The following is a 17,812-nucleotide window of genomic DNA, read 5'->3' on the forward strand; positions in this document are numbered from 1 at the left end:
TGATCCTCTTGTTCTGTCTACTCTTGTATGAGGTTTTTCTGTCTGCACACAAAAAAGGGAGACCAAGTCTTTCAGCCCTCCAATGTCCGATTGTCCTCTAGCAGAATCTTCAACGCTTGCACCAAGACCTCAACCACCTCCGCTCGCCGACTCTTCTTAGCGGCCTCCTTGAGCCCTTCCAGACCACCCTCCTCAATAATCTTCTTCCGCGCATTGGCCCCTGGAGCGCCCTCAGCAACCACCATGTTGTAGATGATGAAGCCGGCGCGGTGCCGCAAGTCCTCATTGTCGTCGGCGCACATGTCGAGTATGACATTGACGCCTCGCTCACGTTCCACAATGGCTTGGACGACATTCTCGTGGCCAGTGAGAGCCGCTAGAGCACCACCTGCTGCACTGCGCGTGCCTTCGTCCTCGGCGTCCGCCAACGCGAGTAGAATGTGCAAACGACCTTTTGCTGCGGGACTGCCGTCGGCATACAATGCCAGACCTTCCACGGCCTGCACGAGATTGCAGATAAGCTCAACGGCGGCCTTTGACACGCGCGGATTCGAGGAAAGTAGCTGGTCCTCGATCTGTGGCCACGCCACTCTGATAATGGCTCGTCTGGTATCGAGGTCATCGGTCGACGCGAGGTTGGTGAGCGCCATCAGCGCTTCGAACGTCGGAAGAAGGTCGCGGTGCTCCGCAACTGGGTCTGTGGGAATGATGGAGATGAGCGGGCGGATCGCAGAGCTTTGCGGGTTGGAACGACTGCCGCCGAAAACAAGAGCCGGGTTGGTGCTGATGAGAATGCGCGCCAGGGCTTGCGCAGCAGTGCGACGGCCGGCGGCTTCGGACTCTGGGAGCAAAGCCCACGCAGCCAAGAGAAGCTTGACGGCGCCTTGCTGAGCAAGCTTGCCGCGCAAAGATGTCGTAACTGAAAGAGAGTAAATGATAGCGACAGTGAGTGATAGTGACGCGGCCGAACCACCCTTGCTATGAGTTACTAAAACCGGTGTGACGCCGGCCTCGAAAACGCGCCGGCATCGTTCTGCCACATGGTCGTTGTCGTTGAGAGGATCGGGCCCGGCAGACTTTCCAGCAGCGGCGGCGTATGCCTTGAGCTGGTTCATCTTCTTCTCCTCCTCGGATAGGTTGGGTTGGTATCTGGTGAGATTCACCAAGATGCTAAGCGCACCGTACGTCACGGGTGACTTGGCCGGAGCGTCGGCCAACGTCTTGACAAGTTTCTTTAGGAAATCCGCGTTCCCTGCCAGCTTTTCCTTTATGGCGGGCCGGATCGATGCGTAGGCCAGCCCTTCGATAGAATGTTGGTGTCCATGGTCGTCTTCGCTGAGGAGCATGGAGGTGAACCTCGTTGAAAGCTCCTCGATGGTTGTGATTGCAGGTGATATCTTCCCTTGCCCGTCCTCATTCAGCGCCGGCGCCGTGGGCACTGCCTTCGTTCTGAAGTCAGTCAGATCTGTGATTGGACGGCTTCATGTCCGTTTGTTGATGAATACCATACCCTCAATTTCGCCAGGATAACCGCTGCCAAGTTTTGAACCTGTTCCGAGTGCTTGCGCATGGCGACGGAGCCTTCCTTGATGGAATACTCAGGGTCCTGTGACATTTCCTTGGCGATCTCCTCGGGATCCTGGTCGACAACCTCCTCCAACCACTCAGTGCAATACTTGTTCACTGCGTCACGGCACTGAGAGTTCATGCATGCAGCATTGAGCATCTCCAAGCAGGCAGTCTCGACCTTGCGGCTCTTCCACTTCCGTCTCATCAACGGGCCGAGGGAGCTCAGGAAGCCCTCGCTGAGGAACAGCTCCGAAGTGAGGTCAGGAACGACCGGGAAGGTGGAGGCAGCCACACAAAAGGCGACGATGTAGTCGTCATAAGTGCCCCTCTTGATCTTGTCAAAGAAGAAGTTGGACAGCTTCTTGGCACCATCATCGCCGGCGGCCTTGAGATAGGCGGATGTGGCGATAACGGCGTGCGCGCGAACAATCTCGGGCTGTCTCATGTCGAGATATGTCAAGATGGTGTCGACGCAATCACCATCAATGAGCTTGCATATCGTGGGGGCACCGGTCTTGGCCTGGATGAGCTGAAGATCCTCATTCAACAGCTTGGTGAGCTGGTCGAGATCGCGAATGGTTTCATCATCCTCCTGGCCGCCCTCCATTAATCGCGCAAGAACGAGAAGGGTCTCATCCTCTCTCGGAGGCGCCGTGGTGGGAGCGGAAGCTTGGGTGACGGCGGCCATTGCAGTAGTTGTTCGCTCAGGCTGGGAGGCGGTTGAGCGAGCTGTGATAATGTATACTTTGGTACCACGTCAAGGTGTGTTGTTGAGTGAGTGAGGAACGGACAGACCTGGGACGGACAGAAAAAGCCTAGAACAAAACGGGGCGGAACGGTTGATATAAGTAGGTACCTTGCTGCGGTGATTAGGGCGGCGGCGGCGACAGCGGACTGTGCGATGCGTTGGTCACAAGGTAAGGTAAAAGGTCCGGCGATGACAGAGGCGTGAGGTGGCCGTGGAGGAGGATTTGGGTAGGGTTGATTGCTAAGATAAGAAATGGCAGACGACAACCCCAAAGAGGTTTCACAAGTGAGACTTGTCACTGGTCAGTGGGTGCGCGTTGATGGGCAGTCACCACCAGTGGCAGTCCAGCAAGAAGGTGAGGTGCACAGCGCACGCAGTTACTAGTACCTACCCGTATCTTAGGTTGCCTACGGGGTTTAAGGTAGGTGGGTCACGTACTCGAGTCGTCGCGATTACATACGGGACCTCTCTCGGGCTTACCTTGGGTGCCTTACTCAGTATTGCCGTGCCACCCAGAGGAAGCCCAGCCGGTCCGGGTAAGTTCAAGTACCAAGGAGTAAGAACTGACGATGGAATGGAACCACCGCTGGGCTGTTTCTGTTCAACCGTCAGCTCCTGATACAACGGACGGGCTGACTGTTGCAATCTACGGTGCTCCCATCTTTTTTTAGGTACCACGGGTGCCCCTCCTTGGCTACCATTTGTAGCAGACTACACCCCTCACTGAGCACCCTGCCCGCCCTGGCACAAACACTGACGACTGACTTCAAAAGAGACTCGTGTCACTCTGTCGAGCCTCAACCATTGGAACCCAACACTTACACCGCCCGCTCCGCGTCGTCGACAGACAGGGTCTCCACACGTTTCTTTGCTTGATAAATAATGAGTGCCGTAGGTGATACGCAGATAGTAAGTGCTTGCCTACCTACGTCATGCTCGAGACAGGCATATCCCACTAAGGTAGGCTTGGAAGGAACAATGAGTCCCCGTTGCAGGGGAGGAGCGGGGCGGGATTGCTTGAATGTACTTCACAGATTGGCAAGCACGCAACCACGCAACCTAAGCAAACGGCAAGGTGCTATTGTCCTCGAGCTTACCTCATCAAAATGGAAACAGCTCCCCTCGAGCTGGTGCGCGTCGATCGTCTCTGTCACTCAACGCGCCCCCCACGTCAGGAGCACGCCTGAATGGAAGTTACTGTCGCTTCCCCTTCGGAGCCTCTTCCCCGTCGTCCCCGGTCCTGTGCCGTCCAATCAACTTTGGCAGGTTTCCCTGCCGTCCAGTCTGTTGGAGCACAGGCCAATTTGAAGCCCGGGGCACATGGGTTACGGATATTTCTGGATGAAAGCTAGCTTCGTTGCATCACCACACCTCACACAAACCCCTACTTGCGAGACAGAGGGAAAAAGAAGAGCAGCTCACCCTGTCTGTTTGTGAATGACACTGCGCCAAGAGACCAATTCTATCCGTTTGGCTTCAAGGACGTAGGATCGGACTGGGTCCGAATCGAACGAGGTCACTGGATAGTCAATACAACCCACAGGCTTCCAACACCTTTTCGAGCCAAACCACAGATGCTCCGCCCGTGACACTCTCTCGCGACCAGGCGCCCGTCGCCCTTCGAGGCCATCGTCGACTACCGCATCCTCCTCCGCCATGAACGCCGTCGACGCTTCAGACCACTACGAGGTCTCCTCACACGAGGCCACCCCTTCCCTCTTGTCCATTGTCATCGACACGAACCCTCGAGCCTGGGCCGCCCTCAACGATATCCTCCCACTTTCAAAAGCCATCGCCAACATCCTGGTCTTCGTCAACGCTCACCTCGCTTTCAGCAATGCGAACCAGGTCGCCATCATCGCCTCTCACAGCAACCGTGCCGTATGGCTCTACCCTTCAAAGCCTGGCGCCGCCACAAACGGCAGCGCAAACTCTGAAGATGTCGCAATGACGGGCATCGACTCCTTTGCGCCGACCCCCAACCAGTCTTCGGCCAACAAGTTCCCTCAGTTCGCCCAGATCGAGGCTGCCGTCATGGCCGCGATGCGCCAGCTGGTCGACGCAACTACCGAGGCCGACCTAGCCTGCACGACGACACAGCTCTCAGGCGCCCTCACCCTCGCCCTCACACACATCAACAAGACCTCTCTCTCGCTCAACGAGACCAACAAGGCCCCCGACGTGGCCCGCCCGACCTCCTCCGCCCTCAGCCGCCTCCGCGCCCGAATCTTTATCCTCTCCGTCTCCGACTCGGAGCCCGTCCAGTACATCTCCACCATGAATGCCGTCTTCGCCGCCGCCCACTCCCAGATCCCCATCGACACCCTCGCCCTGTCCGGCGACGCAACCTTCCTCCAGCAGGCGAGCTACATCACCGACGGCACCTTCATGCAAGCCGCCAGCCCACGCGGCCTCCTCAGCTACCTCATGTTCGCCTACTCCGCCGACGCAGAGGCTCGCTCTTCCCTCATCCCGCCAACCCATCACACCGTCGACTTCCGCGCCGCCTGCTTCTGCCACGGCCGCGTCGTCGACACGGGCTTCGTCTGCAGCATCTGCCTCAGCATCTTCTGCGACGTGCCCGAAAACTCAGAGTGCCTAACCTGCGGCACGAAGCTCTCTCTCGGCAGCTATGGCGCCAAGCCTGCCGTTATACCGCGGAGGAAAAAGAAGAAGAAGAAGACGGTCCTGGCGAACGGCCATATCAGGGAGGAAACGGGCAGTGCGGCGGGCACCCCTCGTCCAGGATAAAACACATGACACAAAGCATGGACATCATTCGAGTGATGGTTGATACGGGCTGGCCTTAAACCAGAAGCACCGCCAGGAGTGCGATAAATGTGAATAGGCAGCCAGCACGACACGATGCCGCCAGCCTGTTGCCCATGGCTCAAAGTCTCAAGGCGGCTCCGTATCGCGAGTGGCACCCAGTTACTCGAATCTGATCATAGCGAGTAGCGAATTCCATCGCAGACCAAGGGGCGGGACTGCATGGATCTACTTCGTTCCTTGAGGTCCCTCAGAGTCGCACGAAATTTAGCAGATAACGGCCCGTCGGTGCGATTGGATTGAATCGGGCGTTTAGGACATATAATGGCACAATAGAGTTCCCTCTAAAGAGAGGAACGAATTGAAATTCCGGACAATGCTTCATAAACGTCTTATTTCTTTGGGAAATCATATGCCTGAAGCATACTTCTTGTTTTCTGCCTGAGTTACCCTCCAGATGATGATGCTCTAGGAGGAATGCATGCTGCACTAAGAAGGGGTATCACTACCAAGTAAGAATAACTTCAACCGCTCCTGGCTCTCTCAGGTCTAGCCGTGTTGATGTTCAACTCTGCGCCATTTGACCACGAAAGTGTGCCGTCTAAACTCACCATCTTTGGCTGTGCTCGTTCAACCCCCGGCTAAGCACATCATTGTCCCTGCGTTCATGTGCCGAGATCGACTCGTATTCTTCGAGCGCCTCGCGTGACTTGAGCTGACTCTCCAAGACGAGACATGACGCACACGGGCTCCTTATCGGAACCACCCATCGAGGCGAGTGCGAAAGAGTCAGTGTTGTGGGCAAAGTATAAGTAGTACCCTGTCCGTGTCTTCTTGACTGTCATTACACCAATCGCCCCGACCGAGTTGCAGTTTTTGACGCCAGGGTGGCCCATGAAGTCGTTCGTGATGAAGGACTCCATGATAGCGTCCTCGTCCCACTCTTCGATGTCTCTGCCGTTCGGTCCACGACGGGTGCTGCCATAGATTCGTTCAGCACACCGTTGAGACGCCATGGTGGTGGCCATGTGCTCTCCTGTACCGCTGGTCACCGCGGCAACACTGACCTTGTCTGGATCTTCGGGATCGCAGGGAACGACAGCAGTACCGATGCCAACCAGAGCAGCGGGGCCTATACGTCCGCGATGCTTCATTCCGATGCCTCCAGAGGATGAACCTGCCGCAATGTTCCCTCTTTCGTCGATAGCTATGGCTCCAACAGTGTCGGTGATGACGTCCTCGTGATCCAATTCAGTCGCAGAAAACGGCCTCTTAAGTCTACGAGGGCTGCAACCCTGCAACTGTGCAATTGTGCTTGCATGTCTAGCCCCGTCTGTCCACTGAGATGACATTGTGCCATCACGATTTCCCTCTTCCGCCAAGTGGCTGGAAGAGGATGTCAGAGGGTCTCTCTCTTGCAGCAGGTGAGGTCGAGATCTGTTGACGGAGGGTATTGAGGCTCCTACGTGACTCAATGGGGATCTCTCAATTGTTGCCCTCGGAGGTGTAATCCGAGGATAGCCCTGCATCTGCTCGGGCACCGGTGAGCCTCGGTGGGGTGAATCTGGCTGGCCCTCGTTCCATGTTCCATTGAGAATAGCATTGGCATGGTCTCTCTGCTGACTTTGGTAGATCCGGGAGGGAACCGTTGTCGGCATGTTGTCATACTGCTGACAGTTCTCAGCTGGTTCCTCGAGTGTTTTGCGGGTGCCTGCTTGCTTGACTTTGTCCTCAGCTCGCTTGAGATCCTCCTGCCAGCGTAGGAATCGATCTCTCGCGTTCTTGGATATGAGGTAGTCATTGGGCACGATTTGCATCCCGTTTTCCATCGAGAAGTTTTTGGCGCCCTCCCCTACCAAGATGTTTGGGGGTACTCGACGCAACGATAACGGCTGGTTGCTCTTGTCTAGAATCAGCTTTGCGAGACAGATTGGATTTCTGATGTCTGCAGGATCAATGTCAGCCAAAGTCTCGGCTTCAACAATCGATAATCAACTAACTGGGAACTGCTCCGCAGGCACCGCTTCTTCCTAAATGGTCAACGATAGTTGCATCGCATTCCACGGTCCCGTCCATCGACAAATTAGAGCCATAACCCGCGTTGGTGATTTCTTTGTCTTCGAGGACACGCAGAGCAGCTTCGACAGCTTCCGTTGCAGTGGCACCTGATTTGAGGAATTTCATTCCCATGGAAGCCGCACTGGTGATGTTAGCATTGATGCTATGAAGCTTTGGGGGTCAACGTACTCGCTGCAAGCCTCTAGATGGACTCGCTCGTTCTGATGACTGTGGAAGCCGGCGCCGGCGTGGATGAAGATAGCACCCGTAAATTTTCCTTTGTGCTTCCGCTTGAACACTCGGTCGACTGTGCCATCAGCACCTCCCACCTTTTTTGGACGGTTGGTTCTGGGACCTTGGACCTTGGTGTTTTCCGAAGGGGTTATTTCACCTCCCGCAGCTGTGGTGGCCGGGGTGTGTTTAATCTCAGGGGCCAGCCTTTCCATTCCACTGTCAGCCCGGCCGAGCTTGGCTTCCGAGCCCTGAGAGTCCCCCTTCGGTCGCTGTTGCAGAAAACACTTGACGGTTGTGTCGGTGGGGAGTATGGATGGCGTTGCTGGCTACGAGCTTGCGGTCCACATTGGCTGCAGCGCAGTGTGGCTTTGAGTTGGAAGAAAGTGATGCTCAAGTGTGGCCTGGCAGGCAATGATAGTCGATAATTTGGAGATAAAACTTGAGGTGCCGGGTTGGTCAGTCGACAGTGTTGTTGAGAACCAGGCCCGAAGTCGTGCTATTGAGACTTGATGGCTGGAGCACCTAGCCAATGCACCCCAAATGATATAATGCAAGGACGCAACGATCGTTGAAGGCTTGTCCCCGGGGCCGTTCGACAACCATCTAAGAGATGGAGCGGAAAGGTGGTCTTAGGTCAAGAGGAGAAACGAGGTATGAGAGATGTGGCTTAGGAAAATAGCCAAGGAGAAGCTGCAAGACTTTCAGGTCTAGAGGGGTTTCCGCATCAGTTCAGAAAAGCCGAAGTGCCGACTGTTGAAGAAGGAAGGGTCGTTGTGTAAGGCGGTTGCAGAGCATTCAGTGGAATCTAGTGTGTCCAGGCTCCTTCCTGAGGCCACACGTTCGCTTAACAAGGCCAGAAGGAGAAAAAAGCAGTGAGGTAAGTTCTTTCGGTCAAACTGTCAAATGAGGTATCAGGGCAGATGCCTAGTCAATGTTGAAATGTCCTGCACAGGTAAAAAGGAAAAGACAGACTCCAGCGAGTCGAAGATTGCAGATGTCTTCTACTCTGTCCAACCGCTTCTGACTCAAAACATAACGCAGGTGGATGGTTAAATTTTAGCAGAAGCAGTGATTACCTGTATTCCAGTCCACGCAAGAAATGAAACGGCTCTATATTTCCTGATAGACCTCACGGCATGAGCGATCGAGTGTCGTTGAATCTCGAAGCAGTACAACCTGCTTAGCTAAGTTGATTACAGTGTTGCATAACAGTGCATACCAACATACACCGTCTTTCCTCCCTGAATGTCTTGGTGGGGCTCGGTGGTGGGGCACCGACCTCTCCCATGGCTGGAGAGTCCACCCACTCTGATGCACAGCCGCAGGTTGGGAGCTTCCATCGGTGACAAGGCACACACTTCCGGCTACCTTGGGACGTACGTCGTAATCAACTCCACGACACATCCAACGCCTCGACGACCTGTTCACCTTTGATTGATGCCGCAACTGAACTAGAGTCTCAACGAGCGCATCCGAGAACACATTCACGATGGCGAACCAAACGCCTGCCGTTGTCATGGACAAGTAAGCCACCAATGTCACCCTGCCCCGCATCCCCCGAGGCAGACGTCAGTGAGACCATCACCAGCTAACGGGTCATCAACAGCGGCACGGGATTCTCGAAGCTCGGTATGCCAATTGAACAGCTCTATCACACAAATTCCGATCCCTATCTCTGACGTCTTAATCAGGTTTCGCCGGCAACGACTCCCCGTCCTTCGTATTCCCGACCGCCATTGCGACGAAAGGTGCTGCTGGAAGTGCAGGAGGAACGGGCTCCGGCCGTCCAGCTGTCGCGAATAAGCCATCCTTCCTGACCGGCGGCGCAGGTGCGGGTGGCCACTTAAACTCGAAGCGCGGAACCGAGGACCTCGACTTCTTCATTGGTGATGAGGCCATTGCTGCTTCTGGAGGACCCGGTTAGTTGGATGCGACGGACGCGTTCTTGGATGACAGCTACTGACCGAGATTCAGGCTATGGTCTTCACTACCCTATCCGTCACGGCCAAATAGAGAACTGGGTTAGTCACGACAAGGCTTCGACTGTGCTGGACTTGGGCTGACCGCTTGCAGGATCACATGGAACGGTTCTGGTCCAACTCCATCTTTAAATACCTCCGCGTAGAACCCGAAGATCACTTCTTCCTCCTCACCGAACCGGTATGATACGGGATACCTCTTTACAAGCCGCGGAAGAGTCCAAGCTGACTTTGTCGTAGCCCCTGAACCCCCCCGAGAATCGCGAGAACACGGCCGAAATCTTCTTCGAGTCCTTCAACTGCGCCGGTCTGTACATCGCCGTCCAGGCTGTGCTCGCCCTTGCCGCTTCATGGACCTCTTCCAAGGTCCACGACCGATCTTTGACCGGTACGGTCATTGACTCTGGTGATGGTGTTACCCACGTTATCCCTGTTGCTGAGGGATACGTCATCGGATCCTCCATCAAGTCGATCCCCATCGCAGGTCGCGACCTGACCTACTTCGTGCAGTCGCTGCTGCGTGATAGAGGCGAGCCGGACTCGTCGCTCAAGACGGCTCAGGAGATTAAGGAGCAGCACTGCTACGTCTGCCCCGATATTGTCAAGGAGTTCTCTCGCTACGACCGGGACCCCACCCGCTTCATCAAGCACCCGGTGCTTCACCCTGGCGGCCGTCAGGTCTCCGTCGACGTCGGATACGAGCGTTTCCTCGCCCCCGAGATCTTCTTCAACCCCGAAATTTACAGCTCCGACTTCCTCACGCCCCTCCCCACCGTGGTCGACAACGTCATTCAGGCTTCCCCTATCGATGTGCGTCGTGGTCTCTACAAGAACATTGTTCTTTCCGGCGGAAGCACCTTGTACAAGGACTTCGGTCGCCGCTTGCAGAGAGATATCAAGCAACTGGTCGATGCCCGCATCCGAGCCAGTGAGGTTCGCAGCGGTGGTGCTAAGTCTGGTGGCTTGGAAGTCCAGGTTATCACGCACAAGAGGCAGAGACATGGTCCCTGGTTCGGTGGTAGTTTGCTGGGACAGACGCCCGAGTTCCGTTCCTACTGCCACACCAAGGCTGAGGTAAGCATTTCATTCATCCTCGTTTTGAGCGCTGATGCTGACTTTCTTTATAGTATGAGGAGTATGGCCCGAGTATTGTTAGACGGTTTGCGTTGTTGGGCGGCCCTGGTGGTTCATAAATCTGGGGATTTGTGCTATAGAGACTGCGAGCCAATACTTATCTCCAAAAGGCTACCACCACCACTATTTACGAGAATCAAAATCATGACCACTTCCTGTCATGCCTTTCCTGCACGTGCGAACGAGGAACCGGTCGCGTTCCTTAGCTGGGATGGGTACCCAGAAAACTGCTGTATTGTGTCTTGTCATCTCATCTTGCTCTGTCCACTCGAGGTGCATTCGACGAGAGCAGACACCTGCCTAAAGTGTTTGGTCGACACAACTCACCACGCTATGTGCGGATCCATAGCCACGATTGTGCTTGATGTAGAGCACGGAGTCAGCATAGTCACTGCACGATGATCCTTCAGGGTAAGAATCATGACCAGTCGCTAGACGAGATGGGCTGCGCCCATTCCCTCCTGTATCTCAAAATTATAACAGTTTGAGTTCATGCACTTCTAGTCAGCTGGGAAGACTCTAGAGTATTGCCCTGCTAACATGCGTGCCAAGACTGATGTTCGTGAGCATTTGCGGCTTGAACTCTGGCGACTATTAACATTTGGCCATCTTATAGCCAGTCTGCAAAAAGTCAAGAGTTTCTCACAAGTGTCACAAGCTCAAAGAAAACTGCAGAGTGTTTTCCAGATTTGTTCATTACTCGTTTCCAATAGAACGAGAAAGATATATATCATACACGCTGAACTCCCTCCCAGGTTAGGTATCCTAAGCAAAAGCCCCTTTGAAAAAAAAGACGTCAGATTCATCCACTCGCCCGCCGTGAAACACAACCACTGCCGCCGCCACCCAACCGCCGCCGTTAAGGCCCCAACCTTTTTGGTCTCTCAAGAGTTCACATTACGCCCCCACAACTTTTTGTTTCGAGATCTTGCCTCGTTCGTCTTATTTGCTGGTGTCGACGACGTAGCGGCCGGCAATCTGGCCCTTCTTCATCATGTCAAAGACCTCGTTCAGCTGGCTCAGGCCGACGGTCTTGAACGGTGCGTTGATGAGGCCGCGGCGGAAGAACTCGAGGGCCTCGGCGGTGTCCTTGCGGTTACCGACGTAGCTGCCCTTGATGTTGATCATGCGGATGACGGTGTCGAAGACGGGGGCGCGGAGGTAGGCGTTGGCGGGCAGGCCGATGCAGACGACGGTGCCGCGGGAGCGGACGTACTGGGTGGCCTGCTGGAAGGGCTTCTCGCTGACGGCGAGGAGGATGACGGCGTGGGGGCCGAGACCCTCGGGGGTGGCCTTCTTGACGTCCGCGACGAGGTCGGACGAGGTGGTGAAGTCGACGTACTCGGTGGCACCGAGCTTCTTGCACATCTCGCCCTTCTCGGCGCCGCCATCAATGGCGACGGTGTGGATGCCCATGGCTTTGGCGTACTGCAGAGCCAGGGAGCCGAGACCGCCACCGGCACCGACAATGGCGACCCACTGGCCGGCACGGACGCCGGACTCCTTGAGACCCTTGTAGACGGTGATACCGGCGCAGAGGACAGGGGACACGGCCTCGAGGCTGACGTCCTTAGGAATGCGGGCAACGTGGGCGGCCTTTGCAATGGCGTATTGCTGGAAGCTGCCATCGACGGTGTAACCGGAGAGCAGGGCGTGGGGGCAGAGGGGCTCGTCGGCGTCCTGGCAGAAGGTGCAGGCGAGGCAGGAGCCGTTGAGCCACTTGATACCGGCGTAGTCGCCAATCTCGACGTCCTTGACGAGTTCGCCGCGGGCGACGACGACACCGGCGCCCTCGTGGCCACCGACAAGGGGCATCTTGGTGTCGAGGGGCCAGTCGCCCATCATGGCGTGAAGATCGGTGTGGCAGACACCGGAGTACTTGACGTTGATCAAGACCTCATCAGAGGCGGGCTTCTGAACGGGAATCTTCTTGTAGACGGCGGCTAAGATATCATGTTAGCGATAATATGAACGAGGTATGAGGGATGCTGTGGTTACATACGGCCTCCAGTCTTCTCGATAACCTGAGCCCATTGCTCGGTGGGGATCTCGGGAGCGGCCATTATGATGGTTTGTGTTGGTGATGTGTGTGTATGAAGATGTCTCTGAAGTACAGATGAAATCTGGGATCTTCCTATGAAGTAGAAGAAGATATTGGAATGTAAGATGGAAGGCTGTTGAGCTTGGATCGCTTGATCTGATCAGACGGCAAACCAGAGCATGGCGACACTGGTCTTATATAGAGATGAGAGCAACATCTTGGGCATGGCCAGGAACGGTGGTATAAGTGAGAAGTGGGGGTGGTGGTGAGGGTGGCAGTGGTCTGCTCTCCAACAGCTGGGGGAAGCTCGGTACGGCACCGGACGGTTCGTGTCAGGGATGGACGTTCTGGGCGAGATACTTTGGTACATCCGTCATGTCAACTGAAGCATGGCATAGTGAAGCAGTACCGGAGAGAAGGATAAAGTGGGTTGAGACTTCCAAGCCGAGAGGAGGCAAAGCAGGAAGGACTGGGAAGAGACGGCTCGGACGAGTGAGGTGAGGTGTGGTATCAGGGCCGACTGGGCATCCACTGGACAAGGCTAGAGCAAAAAACGTATGATGTTGACGACAGGCCAGGAACCGCAGTCTAAGGAGCTTTACCCCTCACAGTGGCAGAAGGAGTTCGAGACACGCCATAGAAAACTGACAAAGTACACACCCAGTTGACACCCCCAACTCTGTGCAAAATATGTGAGGAAAGCCAAGGACACGGCCGGGTCCCAGGTGGGCCGGATCATCGCCCATCAAGCACAGCTCTGAGAGGTTGTTGGAGAACCTAGGAGAAAGGGAAGAGTGGTGGTTGGTTTCTCTGCCCGGAGACTGCCATGTACTGTGCAGTACACCTGGGTACGTACTCGTACACGCGCGGGTTGGGGCTCCCGCCGGGTTCCATTACACGGCGGCGCTTCCTGCACGTCTCGAGTCGTTCTCTGCCTGCACTTGCAGGCTCGAGGCTCGCAGGAACGGGCTGCCCGCGGTTTCGCTCCACCGGGTTGGGGGAGAAAGTTGTAGTGCTGCTACTGCTACCTTGGAAAAGAAGGCTAGGTACAAAGGGAACCTTCACGCAGTATTACCCCGCGCGTTGTTAGGGCAAGCGGGAGCGTAAGAGCATGGCGGTGTCGGACCGTGATTGGCCTCAGAAGCAGCTTTCCCCAGTGCAGAGGTACCACGAAGAGGCACTCGAGGCATGTTTTGGGATACATCGTCGATGCAACGGCTGCTGTCGACCGAAGGCGCGGATAGCGGACGACGGGCTGGATAGGCCATAAGGCGCCCCCTGGCACTTCGAGACCCTACACACGCACCACTATACACAGTAAGGCGCAGACGTGGTGTGTGATATGTGAGCTAGGATCAAGGGCGTTGGTGCGTTAGGACGGCAGGCATGGGCAGATGGAAGTTTTGGTACGTTCTCGACTCTGAGTCTCGAGGCTTCCTTCGATTGAACTTCTCATCCATGGCATGGATAGGGGGAATGATTGACGAAGGAACCGACAACTCCACCTGACAGGTGCGGATTGACGTCGGAGCACAGCGCAACCCATAGTGAACGACGTCGAGGCGAGTGGGGAGTGGGCTTCGTCTGCAGGTCTGACTGTGAGCAGTGGGAAGGGTGGAACCACGGCCGTGTTGAGAGTTCCCTCTTCTTCCTGTTCTTGGAAGTTGAAGCATCTTTGTTTGGTTGACGGCCGTCGCCGACAGGTTGGATTGGGTTTCGTTGGCAGGTCTGTACAGTAAACTGCGTGTGTCTGCCAGCTTCGGTCCAGTATTACACACCATCAAATGCTACCTATGCCAACTTGCTTTCCTGCATGTTCTTTGCGTCTGGATTGGATCGGCGGACCTGATCTGATCTGATAGATACGAGACCGAAAGTGACGGCGAACATGCAGGCGAGGCAGCCCGAGTGGGATTCTAGCAGTATCCATCTTGAATCCATTGTGACTTGTTCCGAATTGACGCAGTTGCGAGACAGGGCCGATGGATTGCATGTTGTGGTGTTGCTGAAGAGATTTTGAGCTGTAGGGCCGAAGAACTACCAGAAAAGCACCAGATTCTAAGCTGAAGATGGAGAATCACGAGATGGGACGAATAAGATGCGGCCAAAGCCATGGCAGGCCCGCGCCACAGGAGTGGGATAACAGCACCACGCAGAGCCCATTCCCCATTTCGGGAGCTGCCGGATCCATGTCCAGATCCTCGTCTTTTTGGTGAGCCTCCTTTTTTTATTCTGGGATATTCTTTTTAATCCCTCTCTGCCCGTTTCCACCTGAAAGAAACTCCCGCAATGAACAAATGTTGCTCGGAGCCATTGGGAAAGAACAACAGAAGGTTCGTCATATCATGACACCACTCGCTTGTCCAGAAAGCAGGAAACGCGGATAGTCGGGATGCGCACCTTCTTCCCCACCCTACAAAGTACTTCCCATGCCTTAGTCATACTATGAGTACACTGAGAATGCGCCGTACAATCTTCATTCGACATTGGCATTTGGGTCATTTGGTGGTGGTGGTGATCAAGCAGTGGAAGCTCTGGTGGAGATCGACTACCTTACAGGGTCCATACACCCTTCCGCTGACGCCTGTCGCTGCGATCTCTCGGCATCTGAACGGCCTTACTGGGACAGAAGCACCCAACGCCGGGCATCGTTCGCTCCTTCTTCTACACACCACCTCATGCCGCACACCACCAAACCCGCCGAAAACAGTCCAGCTGCCTTGACCGTTCCAGGGGTCTAATTCCCGCCCGTCGACGGTTCCGTCACTGTTCATCATCATCATCATCAACAACAACACCATCTCACTGTACAATTCACATGCTCCGTGTCAACTTCTGGTCCACGACATCGAATCCAAAGCCAAACCCTCTCCATACAGAGCTCCAGAAGATGCGTGTAATGCCCCCATAGGTTTCAGCAAACTCGACCATACTTGGCCGGACAAGTGCCAAGCAAGCAATCATGAGCCGCGTAAAAGGTAGCTAACTCGAGACGAGCCTCCCTAGGTTCTCGTGGACATTGCCTACTGCGTGCCATGTTTGGAAAGGCGCAGCAGCCGCACGAGTCTTAGTCCGAAGTCGCAGGGAGGTGGCTGCGAATAGCTTCAGAGTCCTCATCTCCGTTCGCCCAGAGCGGGACCTGCGGATCATGCAGCTCGCAACCCCTACTCAACAACACCACGCCCCGTCCGACACACGATACGGCCACACAACACACATAATCCCTGGATCAGAGCGAGGTAGGAAAACAACAAAGCATACGCTGCCTCAACACTTGGACTTACTGCTAATACCCTAGCTGATAGGAATTTGTCCCCCCACAATCCCCCGCCCTTTGGTGCCACTTATTCACGCCTCACGCTGCAACTTCGGCTGCAAGCTCGTTGCTCATGCTGTATTCCCCCAAATTTCCGCAGCACGCTGCCACCTGCCTGCGAAACCTCCACCGACATACTCCAATAATGAGGGCCAGCCTCCACACCTTCGCTCGAAGGGAGCTTTGCAAATCCAACCTCCTGACGCAGACAATGCCCACTGCGTCTGACAGAGTTGCCCACAAGCGTGGCGGCTACGGATGGGGCCCCGCGAATCTCAAACCCTCCCCCATCTATTCCCCGCATACCGCCTATGAATAGCTGAACCTCTCACTCAAACAGTTGATCCCATCCTGCCTCAACACGCTCAGAACCCCAACCAACCACCCTTCCTGCTTCTCCAGCTTTGCGGGGAAGCTCCTGCAGCTCGAAACCCTCGGTCAACTCCCTTACTTTGCCTGCCAACAACTTACACTGTGTGCGGCGCACTATGTCTCGAGACCCCAGTCAATGCTGACGCCCGGGTTCATCCCCGGATCCGGTAGTGCGGCGGCTTCAAGGACGAGCGGAGGGTTGTTCTCTGAGATTACCGGTACCCTGCGAGTTTCGGCCACCTCAGTCAGTCGGGGACGGAAACAGACGCCCAGTCTGCTCCGGAAGAGCGGAAGACACTGCCAGAGACATCTGGCCAACGTGGAGAGCCGTGAATCTGGGGCTGAGGAGACCCCGCGCAATCCCCATGGGCCTCTACGAACTACGCGGAGAAAAGTCACTTTCCTTGCCATCGAATCAGGCGCAGGTTCGGGGCTTCTGGCAGTAACCGATATCCCGAGCTGGGCAGTCATATGCCACCAAAATTTCTCGGTCCTGTCGAGAAGCTTTTATCAACGAAATATCCGCTTCTGGCTTTGTATTAAGTTCGACAGCCAGCACTAGATTTCGAGGAACGAGGTTGGGGCAACGGAGCTCAACGCGCATCAGCCTGCCTCTCCTCTACGAAAGCGGAGCACTTTATGTCTTCCTCTCATATTGCAGGTGGCAGCGGCATCGTTCAGTCGCTGCTCTGGAGTAGGCTTCCTCGAATGCCAGCATACGACTGAGCGAGATGATCATCACGAGAATTCATCGCCAGATCCAAGAAGTGATTACGAATGTCGAGACTGGACCTGGGCTGGATTGTTACCTGCAAGCTTACAGGGGCCATTCAAAGTGGTGGCCATCAATTTCTTGCTATTCTTCCGACATTTTTACAAATTGCTTCATCTCAAGTGAAAAGGCATGCCGTTTACAAGATGAACGCTCCAAAGGCTGTGCACTGTCCGATCTAAGACTGAAAAAGGGTTTCAAGATGGAGTGAGGACGATCATAATCCCATTGGTTATGGCAGGGCGACATCGTTTCCTTTTCGAGCCGATCGTGATACGACGGTTGCACGATACCTTGACCTGAAGTTTTGACAGCTGCGACAACGCTGAGAGTCTAACCAGAGGGGGAGAAACGGTCTGGCGTATTAGTCTACGCTGTGACCTGTCCAAGTTTGACACGAGGCAGCCCAAGCTGAAGTTTCTGCTTCGATAACCGCTCTCATCTGGTACTGATGTCAAAGCTGTCACGCACGCCACGCGGGTTGTCGAAATACACAAGTTCAAGGGTGCCATTCAGCACATCACACAACTTGGCATGAGGAGAATTTCGCCGACTGGCTTCCTGAAGGTGATGAACCTGGATCTGATCTCCCGCCATTGTGGAGCCGATCAGGGCTTGCGTGGGGAGCGGACCGACAGAACTAGCCATTCATAGATTCAGACTCAGACCCAGAAAATCATCCAATAACTGAGTAGGATCGATAGCTCAGTGGTAGAGCGAGAGATTGCAGTGACACGCAGTTTATCTCTAGGCCCCGCGTTCGAATCGCGGTCGGTCCTGTTCCTTTTGTTTTTGCGAATACCTGCCCCCAGATCCTCGA

The 17,812-nt window shown here is 55.1% G+C and overlaps 6 protein-coding genes across 6 annotated transcripts; 2 read left to right on the forward strand and 4 right to left on the reverse strand.

Annotated features, from left to right (window-relative positions):
- Nucleotides 1–71: 71 nt before the first annotated feature.
- CPAR01_06245 (uncharacterized protein) lies at nucleotides 72–2,257 on the reverse strand (the record flags this gene model as incomplete). The annotated part of the gene is made up of 2 exons (XM_060490519.1): nucleotides 72–1,442; nucleotides 1,511–2,257. The coding sequence occupies 2 exons, from the start codon at nucleotides 2,255–2,257 to the stop codon at nucleotides 72–74; spliced, it is 2,118 nt and encodes a 705-aa protein (XP_060351985.1).
- A 1,716-nt stretch (nucleotides 2,258–3,973) lies between these two features.
- CPAR01_06246 (transcription factor tfb4) lies at nucleotides 3,974–5,068 on the forward strand (the record flags this gene model as incomplete). The annotated part of the gene is made up of 1 exon (XM_060490520.1): nucleotides 3,974–5,068. One exon carries the CDS (start codon nucleotides 3,974–3,976, stop codon nucleotides 5,066–5,068), a length of 1,095 nt encoding a protein of 364 aa, XP_060351986.1.
- Nucleotides 5,069–5,751: 683 nt separating this feature from the next.
- CPAR01_06247 (threonine aspartase) lies at nucleotides 5,752–7,590 on the reverse strand (the record flags this gene model as incomplete). The annotated part of the gene is made up of 3 exons (XM_060490521.1): nucleotides 5,752–7,031; nucleotides 7,087–7,286; nucleotides 7,334–7,590. The coding sequence occupies 3 exons, from the start codon at nucleotides 7,588–7,590 to the stop codon at nucleotides 5,752–5,754; spliced, it is 1,737 nt and encodes a 578-aa protein (XP_060351987.1).
- A 1,277-nt stretch (nucleotides 7,591–8,867) lies between these two features.
- On the forward strand, nucleotides 8,868–10,550 carry CPAR01_06248 (actin-like protein 3; the record flags this gene model as incomplete). The annotated part of the gene is made up of 7 exons (XM_060490522.1): nucleotides 8,868–8,902; nucleotides 8,985–9,007; nucleotides 9,070–9,297; nucleotides 9,353–9,399; nucleotides 9,452–9,538; nucleotides 9,598–10,431; nucleotides 10,485–10,550. The coding sequence occupies 7 exons, from the start codon at nucleotides 8,868–8,870 to the stop codon at nucleotides 10,548–10,550; spliced, it is 1,320 nt and encodes a 439-aa protein (XP_060351988.1).
- An 883-nt stretch (nucleotides 10,551–11,433) lies between these two features.
- On the reverse strand, nucleotides 11,434–12,554 carry CPAR01_06249 (alcohol dehydrogenase 1; the record flags this gene model as incomplete). The annotated part of the gene is made up of 2 exons (XM_060490523.1): nucleotides 11,434–12,434; nucleotides 12,494–12,554. 2 exons carry the CDS (start codon nucleotides 12,552–12,554, stop codon nucleotides 11,434–11,436), a joined length of 1,062 nt encoding a protein of 353 aa, XP_060351989.1.
- Nucleotides 12,555–14,448: 1,894 nt separating this feature from the next.
- CPAR01_06250 (uncharacterized protein) lies at nucleotides 14,449–14,646 on the reverse strand (the record flags this gene model as incomplete). The annotated part of the gene is made up of 1 exon (XM_060490524.1): nucleotides 14,449–14,646. One exon carries the CDS (start codon nucleotides 14,644–14,646, stop codon nucleotides 14,449–14,451), a length of 198 nt encoding a protein of 65 aa, XP_060351990.1.
- Nucleotides 14,647–17,812: the final 3,166 nt, after the last annotated feature.

The sequence above is a fragment of the Colletotrichum paranaense genome, assembly GCF_030867605.1.
Source record: "Colletotrichum paranaense strain IMI 384185 chromosome Unknown Scaffold_4.1, whole genome shotgun sequence".
Classification (NCBI taxonomy): domain Eukaryota; kingdom Fungi; phylum Ascomycota; class Sordariomycetes; order Glomerellales; family Glomerellaceae; genus Colletotrichum; species Colletotrichum paranaense.